We start from the raw sequence: 22984 nt of genomic DNA on the forward strand, positions 1-22984 counted from the left end.
AAAAAAATCCTGAAAAAACATTTATGTGATGCATCAAACTAATTTTTCACAGTAAAGATTTGACTAATACATAAATGCATATAGCATTAACAACGTACTAAAACAAAACACAGGACAACAAAACACTTTTAGTCACAGAACTTTATTTTCTTCAAAAGGGAAAAAAATCCACATTCTCAGGTAAAGAGTTGTGAGGTGGGAGGAGGCGCAGGGGGAGGTGGGGAGAGCAAGAAAAGTGGGAACGAGGTGAGAAGCGGGAGCCATTAAATACAGCTGCTGGAGGATTATACAGCATGGTCACGAGCCAATAAGCTTTTTCTACAGCGCCGGCAAGAGATTCGACAAATATCAGCTTAAGTCTGGGGAGAGAAAAAGAAATTAAAAGAATTTAAAGATGAAATTGAGGAGAGAAAAAAAAGCGGGCTTCATACTGAGTTCACAGGTCAGATTCTTAGAAACTTTTGGCCAGCAGCAATTGTTTTGAAGTACGAAACCAACATTTGGATTAAAAAGTGGATAAACCATGGCACCCAAACAGTTTGAGAGGGGAGTAGGAGGAGGGGGGGCGTGTTAGGGAAATAAAATGTAAATCAACTGGAAGGAGGCAGTAGAGGAGCAGCCATCTTGTGAGAGGAAAAGTGGGATCTCACTGATGTGAGCTCAGGACACATCTGAAACACATGAAACCGTTGAGAAGGTGATCAGCGTCACAATCAACTGGACAGACTAAATGAGGACTGTGTCGGCGGGAGGGCGTCCCTCGAGAAAGGACAGCACTTACAACTCGCAGGCCGAGCTCCGTATCTTCGCATGATCTGGTCTTGTGTGAATTTCACAAACGATTCATATTGTTCTGAAAAAGAAGAAAACTGGCGGTCAGGTCTCACATGCTGGAAACACCAGACGATTTGAAGTAATGAGAAAGCACAAGTCATTTCTGAAGGCTTGTTCTTCAAGAGATGGTGTTTATTTTAAATGTAACACAGGAAAACTCATGACGTACAGTCTAATGGGTTACTTACAGTCTTTCCTGCACTGCTGTGGGTCACTGTGACATTTTAACAGATTGAACACTGAGTGAAAAAAAATTCACCTTGCTCAACCAATTGTGTTTATTAACTGGTCGAAAGTCTATTTCCAGGACACATCCTGTCTGAAACAAGCTGTTTAAAGTGTCTCTCAAGCCACCCTGTCTCCCTGAGAGGAAAATTCAGCAGCTTCCAGGAAGAGTCTCAATCTCAGATACTGTGGGCTTAAATGATATAGACGCAGTTGTACAGTGCTGCAGGTTTTATGTTGGTGTAATATAATACTGCTTTCCTTCAGACAACATCAACAGGAAAACATGTGGCTGAAGGAAAATGGCCCTGAACATGCCGCTAGTGTTTATTACAAACTACTTTCTGCATGAAGAACAAGGGTTGATGCCGCCCCAACAGGCCCCAATTTTATCATCATCATCAAGTCTTGTGGGTTTATATGATGAGACAGAAGGATGTGAATCAGACTTCCTAACTGAAGATCTGTGCTCAGTTCATCTTTTGTGCAACTTCCTTCTAGATCACATGTTCAGCTCGATTTCTATCCTGTATTCTTTCAATGACATGCTCACATTTCACAGTTTACACAATCTGGAGCCACTCAAGTTTTTTTTGGTGTGAGGAAAACTCCCCTGACAGCACGGTTCAAGATAATTGGAGCCCAGTTAAGGGACTTGTGGGAGAGGCAGGAGGTCCAAATGGCTCGGGAGATTACTTTCCCAAAAAGGACCACATTCTTTGACCTCTGGCTGCCATTTCTACTATTTTAGCAGCACCAGTGGAGACAAGTCATCTTAAATCTTACGTTCGTGTAACCATCAGGCTCTGCAGGACCTACGTCAGGGACACATGGGCTGTTCTGTTTTTGTAATTTGTCCACACACTGAGCGCGTCATTGGTACATTGGTATGATGATGCTGCTGCTGCTTTATTTCCCTTGGTTACACTAGATAGACTGTTAACTGAGTTGCTCTGATTCAGAATAATTAAGTTTTCTGACGCACAAAGCTTTTTTTTTTTTTTAATTACCTGCGAGTTTTGTGTTAAGGATCTGTTCGTACTCCTCCCGGATCTTCTCCTCGTGGTCTTTGAGCAGGCGCTCGCACAGGTAGCTCACTTGCCTCAGTGTGAACGAGGGCTGGTCCTTCCTTGAGGCACCTTGGAAACACAGAAAAACCAGACTGGAGGTGAAGACGCCGAGTGGCTCGGATATCTGGCAGAGAAATGACTCACACAGACAGAAACCTCCTCCCTTCAGTAATAGGTTCTCGGCCGGGTGCAAATTTACAGCCCTGCTCTCCGTCGTCCCTCACCTCTGCGAGACCAGCAGGGTCATGCGGCAGCACTAATGCGGGCTTTTTCGTAGAGCCTCCCCAGTGTCTCTGTCAGACTGCAATTGGAGCCCGCTTTACTTCGCTGATTGATTACCCAGCGGTCTTCGGGGTCCGCAATAAGCTGGATGGACTAAAATGTTTGTAAATCACAGTGCAGGCTGGCAGAGGGAGGGTGAAGGTTTAATGGCAGCCTCGGAGATGGAGGGAGAGGCTGGGTTACTAACGGCGCGGACGCTGTGATCTATGAGAGCATCCTGCAGGGAGTCAAACGGCACCGGGGCCTGGAGGCCCGGGGCTTGGATTACACTTCACACATCAACTGGCAAATTGTGCTTTGTGCTTCACAGTGGCTGCCTGCTGCAGTGACGCAGAAGAAAAGCAGAAAGCGAGGAAGCAAATGCGCCGGGTTTATAGCACTCAATGACAGAATATATTTTACTTTGCCACATGAGAACCAAGATTGGTTTAACACAACTTTTCCCCTCAAATCTTTCCCAGTGTGTTTTAATGAATTCATCAATACATTTGTCAGGGCTGAGAGTATTTCATACATTCAGCCGCTTGATTACAGAGACTGTACCATCCTATTTCTGACTACTTCACATGATCAGAGGGAACGTAAATAATTCAGAGACACTCAGTGGGTTTGATTTGCTATCCTTTCAGATGTTTATGCATCAGACGATTTTATGATTGCATTCCAAATGAGAGTGTTCTGGTAAAGCGATTTAAAAAAAGAAAAAGGAAGCTCTAGAAAGAGATCCATTACAAAACGTGCGTTTGATCCGACACTGGTTGTGACAAATATTTTTACAAACATCTGAAGCCTTGACGACTCTTTAAAATCGTTCAAGATTGGCAATAAATTGTGGTTTTCAGAAACACTGATTTCTTTGTGGTCAATTCATGTTAAAGCTTTCATACTTGAACATAAAACAACCGTGCTTATTTGATCACCTCGGCTATATACAACTAAATTGATTACTTTAATTGCATTTATCGGTACAGATTCTACATGTTATGGCCCTATCCACTCAACAGCACCAGAAAATATTAAAAATTTACATGAGCCTGACTCAGTCCAACAACTGACCTTCCTGAATACAGGCCTGTTTATTATGGGGCTTGAGGCAATGGAAAAACATCCTGGCATTGGGCATAAACAATTTATTACATCAGTGGCAGAATAATACATGCTTGCATGAAGGGCAGTTTATTTCACGTGGCACAGTTTACAGTCCACGCTCCTACCTGGTGGGGAGCTGGGAGCACTGAGGGAGGAGCTGGGGCTGGGGGCGTCACTGCTGCTGCAGGCCTCCGTCTGTTGGAAGGCTCCTTCCAGCTGCCGCCGCCTCTGGATCCGGCTGTACTCCTGACGGAGGTTCTGGAAGATTTGCTCTGCGGGAAGCAAACAGGAACAAGGTCAAGAGCTGGAGGACTCTGGCTCACGCATGTTCCAAAACACAGGGAAGTCCTGGCCATGTGAACGGTGGTCCCAATGGTCTCCCAGAGAAAATGCATCAGGCCAGTGTTGCATTCAAGAACATTTAAACAGATGTGCTGAGAAGCTCAACTGATTATACTAAAAATACTATACAGAACAAATTACAGGGTTCTGGACTCCTTTATTTAGACAATACAAATCTATCTTTAAATTGTGGCATTCAAGCATTATAACTGCAATTTTAGTCCCACACTATTGTTCCAAATACAAGCTGTGATTCATTCCAAAGAGGAAACTACCCATATTTTCATTCTATTCTTTACTGTGTGTTCCTTCAATTCCCCACCAACCACAACCACCGCTAAACATGCTCCTGCATGAACTGTGATGATTCCTGCAAATCACAAGCGTCCAGCGTCGTCTGAGCTTTCCGAGTGCGCTCCTCAAGCCAACATGAGCTGGTGCGGCTGTATACATATTAAAGCAATGCATGAACACACAGCTGACTTCAGAACCACTTTCTGATCTCGTGACCATTTCACTTTCACTTCTCCTTCAAAGCTTTTTATGACGACGACGACGCACAAATCTCCAAATGGCGAAGAGGCTCAGCATACCTGCAGTGTAAATCATGCCCTTTATGAGGCCGGAACAAAGAAGCCCGTCGTCCTGAAGCTGCGCACATACTCGAGGTTTGGCCGGTTTAAGCAAAGCAAACTGAACTCATTTGATCCAGCTTTGTGATGTTATTATGCCGCCATGAGGAGGGTGTAATAAAGGCCATTATTTTTCTTGCTACATTCAAAATGTGACGGACAGAGCTTTCAGCCAATCAGACGCTTCACAAACTGCTAGATACCACACAGGTTCAAGCCTCTAATCTGGTCAGGTCATAAACAGTCTTTCAGACAGTTGCTTCAGTTATGCATGTACTGATAAGACTTTCATAGGAAAACAATCTCATTACCCCCCAAGTTATTTTTTTCCTAGCAAAAAACCATTTACTTTCAGTGAGTCTAAAGATTTTATGTTTGTGTGAATTTACTCACACATTTATATTTTAGACTGACAAACTAAGACATTAATGTTGTATGAGTGCAGCTGTGGAGTTTTGCAAACAAACTGCTTCATTAAAAACTATTTAAAAAGCAAAATCACAAGTTGACTTGAGTAATGCGATAATGCTTGCCAACACTCGGGTGACGCATCCGACGCTATAATCCAGCTTGTCTTTGCACAATCAGTTGTCTTTTCATCTCATTCACAACCTATTAAAAAGGAAACTTGTTCTTACATCATTTTCTGTCAGAACAGCTGAAATTTCAGTCAAGGCCTCACACATATCTAATTATACATTTAAAGCTGAAGGGGGGGAAGGAAAAAGGTTCTGGGAAAAACAAAGAGGAAAACCACCCCAGGTCCAAGCAGAGCTGATAACCAAACACAGAAGAGGGACTTTATCTCCCTCGGTGTGTTACAGGGGGTGAAGTCTTCGTTCACGCTGCGCCTCTATCTGGGGAGCGGTGCCTCATTTATCTTGGGCGGGGAGAGGGTGAGAAGCTGCGCTGTCACTCCAGCCTGCTCATCGGTAAGCTAGTTTGGATTGGCGAGCACAGCGGGATTTTCCTCCGCAGATCATTTTAAAGCAAGCCATGTTACATGAGGTTGTACATTACTGAACTGATGCCCTCACAGCATCCCTCTCCCCCTGTTGCCTGGCTTCTGAGACAACGCAAAACCGAAACACAGAAGGCCCCGTTTGTTTGACTGATTTGGAACCAGTGTTGCTGAAGAGAGGAAAACATCATTTACACGCTGCACAGTCACTGCAATCCATTCTGAGTTCCATAAGCTGCTTAGTAGATTGCCAGACAGTAAATCAACAAATTTCATTATCATGTAAGCTTATTCTCCAGAAAAATAAATATTCAAAAAGGGACCCGTCTGTTTGTAGGATATGGCTTCCATGTATAGGAATGCTGTTTAGCCCATGCATTGTGACACTCCAAACAGCTACTCGTTAGCCATTTCAACAGGAGACAAGAACCAACCCGAGATTTACTTTACCTTTTGGCCTATTGGCACACGAATCAAAAGTATAAAAAGGTGATGTTGACTGATGCACTGCAATATGACTTGCAATACACAAGATTGGGGATACTCTTTATTAGGGCTGGGTACCTTTTAACGGTATCTCAGTGGCATCGAACGAAAAACTTCGGTATATACCGGTACTGAACAAGAGACGTGCGTACGGGTATCAGTTTCGGTTCTTAAAGTGGCTGCGCGGTCAATAAACATGCGCGGAAACGATCCTTCAGTTCTTCTCTTTTACTGAAAAAACGGTACATCGCATCATTGAACATATTACCACGTCTTGCCGGCTCACACTCTTTTCCTAAGAACATGCAGAGAGAGCCTGCAGCGGCTGCAGCGCCCTTCTTCCTCTGTGGTGTCTGTGTAAAATAAGGTTGAGCAAACAGCACACCTAGTGGCATGACGTGCAAATGCAGTCATGGTGTCGTCTGTGCGCCGTGAAGGCAGGTACCGAAAAAAGTACTGTTCAGGAACCAGTACCGTACGTGAGGTATCGAAAAAGTACTTGTACCCGAAAAATATCAAACAGTACCCAGCCCTACTCTTTATTTTTAACTTAGTTTTTCTTATTTATTTATTTTTCTTTTTTTTTTTTAGGTGGATCTAATTCTCTTCTGTCGATGTTAATGTCTTCACACTTCAGTACTGGTACTTCCAAACACCACTGCTCTTTCTGCTTGGACCTTATTTAAACGGGACGCAACACAGACAAATGCGTTTAGTTTGAACTCAGTGTAAACATCAAACCAAAACCAAAATGACAAATATCATCCAACAGCTGATTTTAAGTATATATTATAAGACAGTAATTCCTGAAATGGAACCTATTCTAATAACTAGTACATATCTTTCTGAGAGTATTCCCTTAAATACACAGTTGCTATAGGTATAATTTCCCCCCTTTCACTTCTTTTATGTGTGTGTATATTAAAATCTCAAGCTTAACAGTCCTTACTGTATTCATAATTCAGAGGTCTAAGAATCAGAACACCAAGTGAAATTTCACGACTTTCCACAAGTATTCACTTGAAAATGCAAGCTGCTGCATTGACTGAGAAACTACCATTGTTAGAAGTGGGGAAACAGTTTCATTTTAATATTATATGGGAAAAAAATCAATATGCAACGACAAAGAAGACATTGATCAAATGGTGTTCAAACACCTCTCACAGCTCGATGAGGTTCTATCCCTGGCTGGATGGGTGGGTTGAACTGTGCCTGAAGCAAAATAAACAATACCAATCATTCCTTGTTAAGGCAAAAGGTGAACGCAACAATGACCTTCATCAGATTGGTATTATAGAAACAAACACTGTGTCACAGCTCAGTCAATCTTTTCAATGAAATCCACCACAGCTTTGAGTCATCTCTTTAAGTAGATCGGATAAAACTTTGATCTTTGATTTGTTCATCAGCTCCTCTCAGTCACTGATTTGGAACAGCAAGTGTTTCAGAGAAATGGGGGAATTCTGTCTGTAACAGATACAGACTGCTGTGGGCCTTACTTCACCCAGCCGAACAATTTCCTGGAGGAAAGTCCCTGTTAGATAGAAGAATCCAATAAGATCATTGGCAAGACAAAGCCTGTACGGACAGCTGAGGAAAAGTAAGCAGAATGATGCTTTCAGGGAAGAACAAACAAACTGTTCTTATGTGGTTTAAAAGAAATAAGTGGAATTACCGAGAATGTAAATGAACATCAGGTGCATAGAGACGCCAGCAATATCAAATCAAGCAAGAAGGTATGACACATGAGAGCACTATCATTCAACTCAGAGGTAAAAAATATCCCAAAGAAGAAAAAAAATGCAGGTGTGAATGTGTGACGTCTGCATTTCAGACTCAATACAGTGAAAAGTTGTTCAATCAACAGGAGACGTCAACGGCTTACTGACTGACACGTGAAAGCCCTTTCCTGCTGCATGCTGCCTCCGGCTCTGCCAACTGCGAGTAGTTCAACGGTGGGTGTTGCCTGGCAACAATGACCCTACCACAACCAGGCCAAGCCATCAATCACAGAGACTTCCGGGAACCAGAGCACTGCAGTGAGAAAGACTCGGCTCAGAGGCCTCGGCGCGGGCCAAACTGTGACTACGACAAGAGATCGGCCAGATAGATTGGACATGGTGGTGAAGAGAAAACAAAGCTGACTCATTTCATTTCACCCTTCACTGCTGAGGGATTGTGTGTGTGTGTGTGTGTGTGTGTGTGTGTGTGTGTGTGTGTGTGTGTGTGTGTGTGTGTGTGTGTGTGTGTGTGTGAGTGGGGGGTTTCGAATGTCCCAAATGCCAGGAAGTAGGTTGTGATGTATTACAGGTCAGTTCAAGCTGCCCTCGTGCTGAAAACTAACCACCCCGTTTGAAAATGGCTAAAACGAGAAAAGCAGCTGAACAATAAACTTGTGTATGACATTCACCTAAAATATCTGCTGCCGCTCGAGGCTGAACAACAGGAGTGTCAAACATGCAGCCTGCGGGCCAAACCCGGGCCAAGTAAGTATCCAGTTTGGCCTGATAATGACCTTCCAAAGTGTGAAAACTACAAAGAAGACACAACCTGTAATCTATAATAGTGCCAACTGTGTTTCTTTGTTTACTTACTGAGGGCTGCACTGTTTAAACGAAAGTAGTCGAGCACACTGTAAGGGTTAATCTGAAGGCTGCTAAAATTGAAAGTTCTTAGAAGCGCTATATTTTTGCAACATTAGCCTGAAAACGTGGATTTCATATCTCTCTACAGGTAAGGGCTACCAAGAGAGCAAGACTGAGGTCATATTTTGCAGCACAATTATAAGGGAAACCAGTCTTTTTGACATTTCACTGTAGTTTATAACATGAGGAAACATTCAAAATAGGACGTTCTTCAATCTATCAAAGTAAAGTTGCATGTACTGAAACAAAGAGGAAACGGGAGTTTTCTCCTTATAGATTGTAACAAGGCTCAGATAGAAATACAGTAACACAAATTTTGGTTGAAAACAAATAAACCCTGTATTTACAACAAATATCCAAACATATCCGTATTAGAACAATTTGAGGTTTACCTATCTTGGACCATGAAAGCTGGTGATATTTGTGTACAACTGGTGAGCTTCTTCACCAGAGCAGTTTTTAGCCCATGATGGACTTTCACAGTCAGACCCAGACCCGATACCTAGACTATGACCTGGCAATCTTATTGTGAAGAACTGAGAGAAGGCTACTGCCTCAGGAGTTTCCAGTAACATTGTTCGCAAAAACAAACAATAATAATATACAAGGATCAGGTAGGTTTTGTTTTTTTTTTTCCCCAGCAAAGCACAAGCCCAGACTGGCAGCAGGAGATTCTGGTGGAGGGGAAAAAAAAAGGGAGTGGGTGATCGCATCTACATTATGAAACAATTACCTACAGATACCTTGGCAGTGTCACATCCATGTTTCTCGGCAGCACACACAGCCTCGTCTCCACAAGCAAACCTGACTAGCTGGAAAGCGCATGTGGGTAGAGCTGGGGAGGGAGGGATGACAGTTGACCTTTCACTCTGTGCAAAACTGCTTTCACTTGGCAAAGCACATGAGAAAGGCAAGCTTGCAGTGCCACTCCCATGAGGGGGCCTCTTTCGGTGAAGGTGAGGATAATACCACGTCTGTGGGCCTCGTGTCTGAAGCACACACACCTCCATGTTTCTAACCTTGCATCTGTTGTAACCTAATGCAGATAAGCAAGTTGGGAAGGAACACGGACACCAAGTGGATTCTGAAAAGTTTGAGGTGGAGATACAACATAGCAGAGCAGATAACCTTCAGGAAGCAAATCTGAATTTTTCACTTTAGGCACGAACACGCAACATAGTCACACTACAAACAACTGTAGCAGACAGTACCATGGTGTACGTGGAAAAATGTGTCTTCATAGATAAGCTTCCATAATAAACACAGTGAACGAAAACAAACATGAATTACTGGGAATCTTTGTCCTGTGATAACAAAAAAGCATTTTTTCAACAAACCAATGGCCTCAATCACCACCTTCATCTCTATTTGTGCAAACATGATCAGCGAGGGCGGCCTTCGCCATTTCTGTGCGAAAAGTGTGATATCCCCCGACATCACTGTGTGATGATGTGCACTACAGAGCATGTTTCTTCTTACAGTGCAAAAACTGGAAAAACAGCCACTCCATTTGGCTTTGTCTGGTTTCTGTTACCTTGTTATTCAAGAGAGATTCTTCTGTGCATGTCTCCAACTTTCCCCAAAATCTTGCACTGCAAGCAAGCTTTTCGAGTTTGAGTTTCACTAGGCCCTTATTAACCCTAAATTCCATCAATTTATGCTTGGACAGGCTGCTTTAACTTCAAATATCAGTTGCCAAAAACCCACTTTCTTCTGACGAGCAAGCTTATGAAGATGCTTCATATCTAATAAGCATGCATCAGTGAAGATTTGTCATTTCACACCAGCCTCACTGTCTTGCCAACTACTGTTGTCCTTTGAGTGGATGATTATATGAAAACAATGTAGTCAATAACTCAAACTTACTCGCTGCGTATTCACAGTGGCTTACAGCTGTAAAATCCACAAAAAATAATTATCTAAATATGTAGTTGGTTAACCTGCTTTTTGAAAATATGAACACCTACCATTATATATGTGAAAGAAAATGTATAAGAGAATACTAGATCACACTATACACCAACACACAAAACATGATTTTCACATGTGAAAGCGACACCAGACATAACTACAAACCAAAGATGCCTAAATTCAAAGGAATGGGAGTCCAGCTTCATAATCACTGTAAAACACAATGATGTCCTATTTGCCACAGGTTATTATATTCTATAAATGTTAATCCATAAAAAAGGGGGGCTATGATGTCAATGCTGTTGCCAGGTTTAACAATAACACCGTTAACAAAAAAATAACTGTCAAAAAGAAGGCCCTCTTGCTACTTGTTACATTTGAGTATTTTCTTACTCTTACTACTTAACTGTAATTGTCACTACTTGGTTTTATACTATTTATGAGCACTACCACATCCTACTTCTGTGAAGACATAACAATCTAGGCACAGATACCTCAACCTTGTAACCCTCCTTTTTTGCAAGTGAACAAATTATTTCAAGGACGTCCAGCAATGTTTAATTAGGATTCAAAAAGCGCATGGATTAGGCCTCACTGCTGTCATACTGCCAAACCTCACTGACTAGCATATACACAGCAAGCCCTCGGATTGCAGTGGAGACATCGAGGTAATTATCTCGTGTCTACTTGTGCATCCCATAGCATTTCCACATCGGTGTGAGAGGAGAGCATGGGCACAAAGAAAATGAACAACGCCTTCCAAGGCCTGAGGTGGGATGGAAATGGTTGTGGTCGGAAATGGTAATTCCCTCATCACTGCATAGACAAGTGAGGCACTAAAGCCAAGAAGCATTACCCATGAAGCTCCAAATCAACTGTGCAGTGATCGCGTTTAGACTATTGGTATTGTTCATCTATTTAGACAGCTAACAGGCCTCGCTCTTACCCAGGTTTGGAAGCCTAAGAATGATCTTTTCTGTGAATCAGCGAGTTTGCCAACCACAACCTAATCAATATGCCATACATACATTTATTTGATGTGGTATGTGTTATCAGATCAAATCCCTTTTGACAACAGTGAGTCTTAAATTTGTACAATATCAACCAGACATAGTAACAGTGTCTCTGCATGCAACACGGGTTTGTTGTAGGTCAGTGAAAACATGAGCGAGTTCATCCTCCAGAGACCTTTTTTTGTCCACTTTGGGGACCAACTCTAGATGTATTTTTACAAGAGTGCTGGAGGGGACATATGAATTAAACTCTGCCACTGCCAGTCAAAGTATGCGACAGGAAATAGCTGGTAAAGGTATAATATTTGGGTTAGGGATGGGCAGGGAAAGGCTCTAGCAATAAGATTCCTCTTGCATTAGAATTCCTATTCATATTATTTTGCTCATATTTTTCAAATGTACAAAATAAAATAGCATGCAGATTATTAATCTATCACATGAAGTATTGTGGAAAGTAACGTGACATGTTTGAGTACACATTGTCACAGTGCAATACGGCACTTATTATTCTGTGCATTTTCTAGTTATTGTGCATTTATTCATCACTAATAAAATTACCTTATATTTACATATCCTACTTGGAAATGGCAAGATATGGTAAGACCATTACAAAAGACATGTTTAAATAGTCTATTGTTTGTTGCATGTTCATGCGTGGACACTTGGAAGAGCTGCAGCACCACAATAGTTTTCATTGACAAATCAACATTTAGCCGAGATATGCTAATTCAACCAAGTTTGAATCAATACGCTGAAGACACCGACAGAGCCGCTTTAACTTAAGTGATTTATTCTGAGGAGTGGATGATTTAACTATGGCGGTTACTTAGCGACGACATTCCCTTCCTGGCGTTAGCTGAGGTAGGCTAACGTTTAGCCTCCAACCCCCTAGCTATCCATTCCACTCCACCCAAACCCCCTCCCCCATGACACCCACCCCGAAACACAGAAAAACACGTCAAATTTAGCGGAAATCCATACCTGGGGTGAGCCTGTGTTCGCCACTGATGGCCGGGGGAGACATCGAGTGCACCGGGCTGTCGACTGGGGGACGGAGGTTGCATCTTTGCGGGGACGGAGTGCTTGGACTCCCCGGTAGTGGATTGCACCTTCTCCGCTTGGGAGACTGGGGACTGAGGAGGGCCTCAAACTCCATCGACCGCTTTAACGTAGCTCCGCAAGCCATTTTAGCTAAAGTAAACGGGAAAGAATAAGTTGGGGGGGGAAACGACCCGCAAAAAATGGGGTTAAACGCGAGCGATCTGTCCGTGAAAAGCTCTTCGGGTTTCTTGTTGGCCTTTCTTCCTCTCCACAACAACGGATTTTCTCCTCTGAGGAAGAAGCCAACTGACGAACTGCCTGCTCAATTTTTAAAACGTCACAATGGAGGAGCATACCACTACAGCTCCGAGGGGGGTCCGGAAATGTTTACAGTACACTATTGTGTATTGCTAGCTTATTTAAATCACGACTAAAGGCAGTATTACCTTGAATTAGATATTTGGCTGTTGTTATTCAACAAAAGCCGAATGTTGGCCTTTTTTTCGTGACTTCTTTGAAAATATATCATGACACACAACCCTATTGTTGTTGCTCGCTTACTGTTGAACTCAAATTGAAGGTTCACGAGACGTCTGGTGGTGGTGATCAGGTAAATCAAAAGAACTGGACCACAGCGTAATGGTTAACTTAAACACTTTCTTTTACATACAGGGTTAAATATTTATTTATCCTCCGTCGATTATTAATATTTCATCCAAAAATGTCTCTTAAAAATTTTCAACTAAATAGTTTCCACACAGCAAAGTGGGAACTATGTAAAAATTAAATCAAATTAAATTAAATGAATTATGATAGCTTTCCCCTCTGTCTTGATTTCATATCTGTGATAGGAAATTATATTGAAATATGGTCTTCTTGATAAAATTTAGCATTTATTTTACCATGATTACTGACGACAAGACTGAACCTGCATATGTAGAGTTTTCATGCTCTTCCTCTGCATTATGTATGGGGTTTCTCCAGAAGCTCCTTCTCACACTAAGAATATTATTTTAAGGCACATTTGTAGCCCAAAATCAGTGTGATTGCGAAATTAAACTAAAAATATTTTGTCTCTCAAATATGTCTTTTTTAACAAGGATCCATACATTAGAAAAATAGATATAATGTCTTCTTTAATGTTTTATCACATTAGTTTTGTTTCAGAAACCTGCTTAATGCCCTATTCTGGGTTTTTTTGAACCCTCAATATGCCCACATAGAATATTCTAGATTGAATATCCACCCACTTTTCACAGATTTCTGATGCAGATTATATTATTAATTCAAACTCAAATCAAGCGATTACGGCAGCCCAAATCAGGCACTAAGAGGCCAAAAAGAAAGAAAAAACAAAACTACAAAGGGTTGTGACATCAAATGATGAGAATAACATTGACCCAGGGGTCCATTGTTCAATAATCTATCTATATGAAGGAGTGAGACCATGCGATCACTGAACAGAGTGATTGTTTTGTTACATTAGCGGGATGTGAAAACATCTGTACTGTTTTTAGAGATAATCTGCTTTCACTTAATCTGCTCAAGCTTCACACCACACCTACAGATTTTTTTTTTTTTTTTGTGTGTGTGTGTGACATGGGTCAGAAACAAGTGGCAGACACACTGGTGTCTGCTGTCAGGAGCAGTTCATATCAAACACTGTGAGATCTATATTTGGAATATTACAATATTAATATCGATGGCTGTTGAACTCAGTAGTCAGGAAAAATCTAACTCTTCCTCAGCATTTAATTTGAAATATCAGGTGAGTTTTTAGAGTCTTTATATGTAATCTGCAACTGTAGTGATGCTACACTTATGTGTCCTCTCCAAAGCACTTTGCACCCACCAGGAGGTGGTAACGCACACTTTGAGAACCACTGAGAGACACTTAATGCTCATGTTTTTATAGAAAACCAGAGTAACTAGGAAATAACTCATACATGAACAGTGGAAACATGCAAACTCTGCACATAAACCTAGAGTCAAACCAGGAAAGACTGCTAACAAAATGCATTATGGGTTACTGCAGATAAGGATATTGTCATAAAGTTTTTGGAAATATATACAGTCTGTAGAATACGGTGCACCTTTCAGTCAGTTTACCTTGGCCTGCTTGGGAAAAGTCAGTGGGAATTCAGCACTACGTTACAAATAATAGGTTCCAAAAGGTTGTAATGGCTTTATTGCAACCTTTTCAGTCTCTTGTAATTTTGTGTTGTAGTAAATTTTTTTAAATGTATTTCATATGTGTCTTTGTGCTCCTCTTTTGACATATATTAAAAATAACTGTATTTCTTTTCTTTTTGTTGCAGTTTCAGTTTTGTGATCTCATAAGCCATACAATCAAAACCACCTGGCTAACTTTAAGTGGGTTTAATCCTTTTGCAGCTGTGATGCTTCATGTATTCTGATACCTTTCTCTCAGACCTAGCATTAAGTTCTGCAGCATTTTAAGCTTCAGTAGCTTATCTGCTGGATTGGATAGTGGCCTTTACCCTCCGTGGCATGGCAAGCACTTGCGATGGTGGCCAGCACAAATGCTGTAAGGACACACTAAACGCTCCTCTTAAGAGCTGTGGCCTGGGTACAGAGGCTGAATCACAAGCAGTGCTCCAACTTTCTCCTGTCACTCCTACACGGTGTATCTGAGTTTGTTGTCCTCAAAACGCTCAACGGAAGAGTCAGCTCCACAAGTGCAAAACCAGCTGCTCCCCCTCGTCCAACCAGCCTACAGCCATCGACTGCCCTAACAGCAATTGCTTGTTCAGTCAACAGTTGGCCCGATCAACCATCTTCAGGCCCGGTTACAGATCATCATCACACTTTCAGTTTTTTTCTTAAAACTTCCAAAAAGAATAGCTACAGATTTAATCTGCTTGACAACAAACATCAAGAGTCAAAGCACAGTGAAGTCAAATGGTATTTTTAATAAGGTCACAATATGATTGACATCGCTGTTTTGTATACTCTCCAACAATCTAAGATCAAGAAATGTCTTAAGACCTTTGTGATGATCTATTTCAGTGAACGTATGTGTGCCTGCGTTGAAGTGAATGTCAGTTTATGCTCTGCTGCAGCTGCCAGTTGTTCTTGATCCAGGACTGTTCTCGTGTATCCGCCGGTTCTCGTCCTCGCATGTGCTCCATTCACTTCGGCACACTGCTTGGATTCATGCAGTGCGCATTGTGTGAAATCCTCCCGTGCAACGGGGGCTTTTGTGGGCTCCTGCCATTCATGTGCAGATGGGCGACCCACGGGGTCCTCCGGACCTGTGCGTTCAGGGTCAAACACTCGAAATAAAGAAGCATGCCAACAACAGGTCCACCTCATTGCTGCGTGGCTAACCCAAAAGTCAGCAGTTCCGTTCACAGTATGGCGCATTTCGTCATTGTGAGTGTTCAAGCAGTGACAGAAGGGAGGGAGGAAAATTAAAGTTACGAGTGTAAATAGCTGCAACTTAAAAAGACAAATATTAAACATTTTATTCAGTCTTTACAGTCCAAGATACCATCATAAAATGCTTACTGATACACCTGTTTTTCTCTGAAATCACATCACAAAGGATGATTTTTAAATATTATACAGTCTGAAAATGATGCTTATTGTTATCATCTGTGAATGTGGGATGCCATTGTTATGACCAAAGTGATGTGTATTTGTGACAAGCTAAGTTTTCTGCATGTGAGAATGTGATGTGCTCACCGTAGTTCAGAGACTTCTCACACATTTTCTGGACTTATTGTTTATGATCACTTCAGTTTTGTTCAGGAAGGCTCTGCCGGTGCTGATTTTCCAATCTATGGGAATACGCTTAGTTGTTAGACTTTATCTAAAATGATGTTTGCATTTATGTCTCTATTTACATTGTATTACCGTTCCTCGCCACCAGCAGACTGCCATAAATACAAAAGTATCACTGCATGTATTGCATTGCTCTTATTTCATATTCTTCATTTGCGATCATTCATTTGATGATTATTTACTATTTCTGAGATGGAGTCAAGTCGAGAGATTCTGGCCCTGGGAGTCTCGCCCTCCATGGTGAACACAGTACAGTTGTTGTCTTCCACAGAAGCCAGCGCTGGAGTTGTGTCCTGTGTTGATTTTTTACACCTCCCGATGTCACGCACCCTCTGGAGTAATTGCAGCAGGGCAACTCTGAGCTCTCGACAGCGCAGGGCGTACAGCAGCGGGTTGATGGCGGAGTTGACCAGACAGAGTGTGCTGCAGAAGGCAAAGGCCCTCTGCTGGAAGCAGCTCAACAGCACAGCAACGTCAGCCAGCATGAAGGAGAGCGCCGGCAGCCAGCAGCCCACTAATATGAGTAGGATTAGGCCAAAAGTGCGAGCCAAACGAATGTCCATCCTCATTCGGGCCTGACCCGTCCCCGCCGCTCCCTGGAGGCTGTGCATGGAGGATTCGTGGCGATGGGCCTTCCACAGGATGAGCGCGTAAGCCACCAGGATGAGCGCCAGAAGCACCAGGATGAAGCTGGTCCAGCAGGCCAGATATCCCTTACTGATGTAAGGAAACAGGCTTGAGCAGGTCAGAGACAGAACTTCGGGACACCTCCAGCCCATCAGAGGCAGGAAGGAGATGAAGATGGTGGTGCTCCAGAGTGTCAAGAGGCTGAGCAGAGCCCGGCGGCGGGTCAGCAGCACCTTGTAGCTGGAGGCCTGGTGGATGCAGAGGTAACGGTCCAGCGCAGTCAGCAGCAAACTTCCCACCGAGCTGGTGAAGGCCACAGTGACGCCGCCCAGCTTAAAGAGGTAGGCGGTCGGATCGTCATGGCGGCGAAATAAGTGAAAGTCCAAGAAACTGGTGGTGAAAAAGCAACTGGCGAAGACGTCGGCCAGAGCCAGGCTGCCGATGAAGATGTAGGAGGGCCTCTGTCTGAGCGTGGCCGTGGTGGCAATCACGCCGAGGACCAGAACGTTCTCCAGCAGAGTGAAAGGACCCGCCAGGAAGCAGATGGAGCCGATGGCCATCTTCTCTTTTTCAACCAGGATCATGTAGCACTCCAGATTCTTACAGGACCTGTTGACTGTGAGGAAGATACATATTAATTATACTTAACAGTGCAAGAGTTTTCAAGTGCATCACTACATGACTTTCTTAGACCACATTTAAACACAAAGACACTTTATTAAATCTCGACTTTGATCAGTTTTTGGAGATAATTGCTTTCAGTAACTTACAGCGTCATTTAAGTGTAAACAAAAAGCCCAACTGCATTGAAATACCACTGTTTCCAGTCGTTTTAGTTGATAGTTTCCGTGATGACGGGGCCCTAGTTTCATACAGTGTGGGTTTTCAACCTATAAAAGGAAGAGCTCACCACACAGCCAGCACTGCAGTGCTCAGCTCCAGCAACTGTTATGTCACACACAGCTTTCTCACACTAAGTGGTGATTTTTGTGGTTGACTGTTTACCTTCTAGATGTTTTTCAGATTTAAAGATGCTGCCTGCAGTCGTCGGTCGAACGAGGATTCATGCAGAGCTTTGGTCAAAATGTTTTTCCGGCCACTACTGATGCGGACGAGCGGTCAGGCACGTCGTAGACGTGATACAGTGGGGGACTCGTTTCTGCACTTCACCCGCTCATGTAGGAAACATGCTACTTTTTGGCACAACTTGAGTGACATTATGCAGGATTTGCCTTTCCATTGAACCCACAAATTTGCCAAATGGGAAACTTCACAACTATCACAAGTACATTTTAAGAACCTCCAGTAGAGATTTTTTGAAATGGCTTTGTGTGCTGCCAGGAAGTGCATCACGGTGGCATGGAAGTGTGATTCCCATCGCCCCATTGCTGGATGTTTAATGGAAGTGAACAGCTGCATCCCACTCGAAAAGATTACACACACTCTGAGAGATGATTGCAACACCTTTGTGAAGATTTGGCAGAACGACTTGACCTACACTGATAGTTTTTATGAAAATGATATGAAATTGATGGACCATAAATCATCTGAATAGGCCAGATTATTTGTCTCTTATTTATTTATTTTTTAGTTTGCTTTTCTTTACACTTTTTTATTAGGACAGCTATGGAGTTGTTGGTACCGCTGAGTTATCGTGCTATCATTTGATGGACTGGCCATAATGAAACAGAAGTATGTGGCCCATGAACACCACATCCCTGCCCAAAACGGCTTTGATCACAGGCATCAGGTCCTGATCCTGGACGGCCACACAACCCTGGTACTTTTCAGTGTCTTTCCGCTCCAGAATACCCAAATCTAATAATGTGTCATTATGAAGCTCTGCAGAAAGCCTGATAAGGAGTCTTTTATGACAAGGTGTGTTAGCGAAGGACAATGTCAGACTGTAGCTCTCCAGGACCAGGACTGACACGTCTGCTGGGGGAAATGAAACAGGCTGAACAAACACAGAAAAGAGCACAAAGACATTTTATGCAGGAGAGCGGATGATGAAGAAGTCAGTGTGACCAGCAATGCTACAGGAGGGAAAATAGTCTGGTGTCCAGAAAGCGTAGCGTGAGCAGCAATACAGTGTCTGCTAATGAGCCTCTCCTTCAGAGGTGCTGCCTCATGTGGACAGGAGGTAAAGCTGGAATATATTTCACTTTCAGTCCTTCACAATCTTACAGATTTTACCTGAAGCTTAATGTTAGTGTAGTTACCATTTCATATTGTAAACTACAAGGCTATGTACCTCTTGGCGTTGAGGTGGTGATGTCTCTGACTTGTACAGGTACCAGAGAAGGGCCAACGTCCCATTCCTCCATCTCAACTGTCACTGTCTGGAAAGGAAGAAAAAAAAAACCAGATCATTTACACTTCACAGCCATCCCTGTGAGCTTGGAAGACAGAGAAACAAATATTTTGGTTTCATTCACATAAAAAAAACTCCCTCTTGTAGGAGGATTTTTACATCCAGTGGATTAGGACACGTGGCTTTCTGAAAGACAAGTAATAAAACCCGATTACTTATTCTTTCCTTGTCAATATTGATTCTGAACCTCAAGAGGAACATTAACATTTGTGAGTCCGGAGAAAAAGTCATTTAGAGGTCAGGGTAAACAGACAGCCATTACAGTATCAGCTGATGGTGATAAGGGAGATATACTGGTCTGGCACACCATCATGGTTTTAAACTGACTCGTAAACAATGAAAATAAGATAGAATTTAGTGTGTGGATCACAAAGTCCTTAATATATGTCCTGACTGAAGGAAAATACTATAGTCGAAATGTAAAATGTTTGCTGTACTTTAATATCAGTCCATTTATCAACACTGAACCACAACCATAAACATGGTTTTATTGTTCATCTTTTATTGTTTTGCCGGTTTCATCAAGACAAGAGAAGTCAGCTTTTGTTAAACATGTGAGGACTGAATATGAGCGCTATGATACTGTGTAACACATGATGCAAAAATAAAGTCACAACTTCCTGCAACATTCAGATAAGCACTGGATTGTTTCAGTATGAATATTTTTGACTTGAATATCTAAAAAAATCAGACCAAAACAAAATCAAATAAGTAACAGATTGTAGTTTTGAAATTCATTTAATTTTTGGTTTTTTTTTTCATTTCATCCAAAAATGCACTTTATTCTGTGCCTAATCTCCGCAGCTCAGATGGAGTCGTTCTTCTTTAGGCAGCGTCTTTCCTCTTCCTTCGCTTTAGTGTTTTCAAAACCATGTAAAAGATGCCAACAAAATAGACAAACTGTATCAGCAACTGCTTGAAAACATCCTCATAATGTTGTGGAACTGAAATCTGCCTTTGTGTTTGAGTATGAGTTCAATTTTGTTTTAGTACTTTTAAAGATATTCTCACCATGAGATTTGTCTGTTTGGCTCTGTTTTGGTTCATTTTGCAATATGAAAGAAGAAAAGTTGATTGAAAGAGGTACAAGTCAAACACCAAAGAAAGATTAAATCTACTATGATTAAATTATTACCATTTGTAAACTTCATTATTTTTAGTGTTTTTTTTGTTTAAAGATTGTAAAGTAACATTTTATAATTTGAGAAAATAGAATATTTCAAACTGAAGTAGCATGGAATTGTGAAACAGAATTTGTCAGAGAATATGCGCATTCAGTTAGAAGCAAAATAACCGGGAGCAAATGTATATGCAATGTAAACAATGCAAATACTTTAAAAGTAGTGGTAAAAAACTCTGTTGTACACTGCTGTAGACTGTACAACGGTTGTTCACACACCTCAGCCTAAGAAGGATGTGCAAACCACAGCATTGTGCAAGTATTGTTCAACCAAAAATAACTGGCGGTCCTAAAATGTGGAGTTGGTCAAGAGCTTCTGGTTTTTTGTACAAATATCAGGGGCAGCTCTTATTTAAAATGATTTATCGTGAAATAAATGCCAAGCATGAAGTTTGACGTACTTTGGCTAAGATATTTGAAGATGTATGAATACACCTTTCAAACCATCACAAACTACAGCTTTAAAAGAAACACTCTTGATATTGATATTAGATTATTGTATTCTGAAGAGGCAATATGAGGAATTGAAGCAATGCCACTCCAGCTGGTTTTCAGCCTGCCTATCACAGTTTAATCATTTCGCTATTCAGTTAGCAATTAGCAAGACTATTGTGTTCAGTATTTATTTTCTTTTTCCAACTCTCACTCAGGACAGAGTAGATGCTGGATTTATACTGAAGACTGAACAGGTTGAGGAGGGCTGTAATTTGCCATAGCTACAGAACAACACAAAGAGAACAATTAAATTACAGCATTACATTACTGTCCATGACAGGCTTTTAAATTAGATTTTATTTTACAGTTTTAATTAATTCTCCACAAACCAGAACAGTAGTAGAGTAGTTTTGTATTATTAGAAAGACACAATGAAGCAGCAGATTGTCTCTATTTTTTTTGTTTTTTTACGCAGGTAGTTGAAATTTAAAATTGCGTTCCTTAAAATTTTTTCTCTAAACCTATTTATCAAGAGAACACTTGCGAATCTTTTTAATGCAACATTTGAAATAAATAAATGCAATCCAACCGTAGCTCAGAAGAAATGATTATATTTATGTTACCTTTATAATAAGATCTAAACTTTCGATACAACATACAGAGAACAGTCATTTGATCACCATGTTATGACAATCACAGGAATTGTCATTTTTTCCAGATGCATATTTCCTTTGTAATGATTTTTAAGTTCTTGTCTCCTTATCATATTTAATAGGATAAAGACTGCCCCCTTAAACCTTTTGGCATTAGAGAGGATTGTGTGTGAACAGTTTCATCAAGGTGTGAAGGTCACTACTGAGTTAAGCGATCGCCCCTGTAGAGTGAAATTCCTGTATGCAATCAATAAATTAAAACTGGGTGTGGGAAGCTGCTGTGAGAGGATTTGATCAGAGTAAATAATGCTGTGATAACCTGCAGAGGTCACCTTTAATCGTGTCCTGAGAGTGACTTCCATATGGCAATTTTTGGCTCAAACACACCAAATACACACGCAGTAATAGATTACACTCGTTCCTTTGTAAAAGGAGATGAAAAAGACATAAAAAATAACCTGTAATGGGTGAATGAATGTAACAGGCTTTAAAGAGCAAATGAAACAGCCTACTAAGTCAGCTCATAATGTCCTTCAGCAGTTTCTGTTATTCTATTTCTGGCAGCCATTATTTCACTTTTTCATTACAAATGTGGCACCACCCCATGAAAAACTACTGAATATATATGTATATCTATATATAGGCTATATGAGCTGAGGAGGTTAGAGTAAATTACTTTCAACGTGCCTTATTGACTTGAATGACAATATTTCTCAATTCAAATATGGCTCCCTTGGGTGTACAGACTGGATATTACACCACCGCAGGCTTTTTCTCCTTCATGATGAAAGACTTGACTGCCACTCTGCTGTGGTTTTGACACTTTAATGCAAAAAAACAGAAACATACTTGCATCAAAAGATGACACGCAGGAAAGTAAAGGGCACACACACACACACACACACACACACACACACACACACACACATCGTATGTATTGATAAAGAACAAATGAAATAGACTCACAGGCATTAATTTTAGTCACATTTCTGGAGACATGTACTCCGGCACATGGGGAAATAACCCATTTTGTCACTCAGCCACATTATTTCAAAATATGAAGGGTCACAAAAAAGCAAAGAAAATAAAAAAAGTAACATCATTAAATAAGCCAAAACCATTCAAATATGACAGAGTTTGCAGGCAACATATTGTTCCTCACAATTACTGAAAAGAGATTAACCATGTAATCATCGCAAAGACAAAAAGGCTGTATTTAAGGGGATTTTGCTCAAATTAAGCACTTACCTTAAAGTTTCTCTTGAATGCAGTTTGATGTATAGTGTAGTCTAATTTCCTGTTTCTCAGTAGCAGAGCAGCTGCAACCATACAGACCTGACTGAAGGCGGAGTGTGAGTGAAGGGGGAGAGGATAATG

General features: G+C 41.5%; 2 protein-coding genes across 2 annotated transcripts; both read right to left on the minus strand.

Moving 5' to 3' along the window:
• Positions 1-123: 123 nt before the first annotated feature.
• akirin1 (akirin 1) lies at positions 124-12849 on the minus strand. The gene is made up of 5 exons (XM_030102686.1): positions 12472-12849; positions 3626-3772; positions 2070-2198; positions 782-853; positions 124-671 (listed from the first exon to the last, which is right to left on the minus strand). Exons 1-5 carry the CDS (start codon positions 12674-12676, stop codon positions 661-663), a joined length of 564 nt encoding a protein of 187 aa, XP_029958546.1. The 5' UTR covers positions 12677-12849; the 3' UTR covers positions 124-660.
• A 2679-nt stretch (positions 12850-15528) lies between these two features.
• On the minus strand, positions 15529-22919 carry cnr2 (cannabinoid receptor 2). The gene is made up of 3 exons (XM_030102868.1): positions 22856-22919; positions 19220-19307; positions 15529-17581 (listed from the first exon to the last, which is right to left on the minus strand). Exons 2-3 carry the CDS (start codon positions 19290-19292, stop codon positions 16488-16490), a joined length of 1167 nt encoding a protein of 388 aa, XP_029958728.1. The 5' UTR covers positions 19293-19307; positions 22856-22919; the 3' UTR covers positions 15529-16487.
• Positions 22920-22984: the final 65 nt, after the last annotated feature.

Source organism: Salarias fasciatus, chromosome 11 (genome assembly GCF_902148845.1).
Source record: "Salarias fasciatus chromosome 11, fSalaFa1.1, whole genome shotgun sequence".
Taxonomy (NCBI): domain Eukaryota; kingdom Metazoa; phylum Chordata; class Actinopteri; order Blenniiformes; family Blenniidae; genus Salarias; species Salarias fasciatus.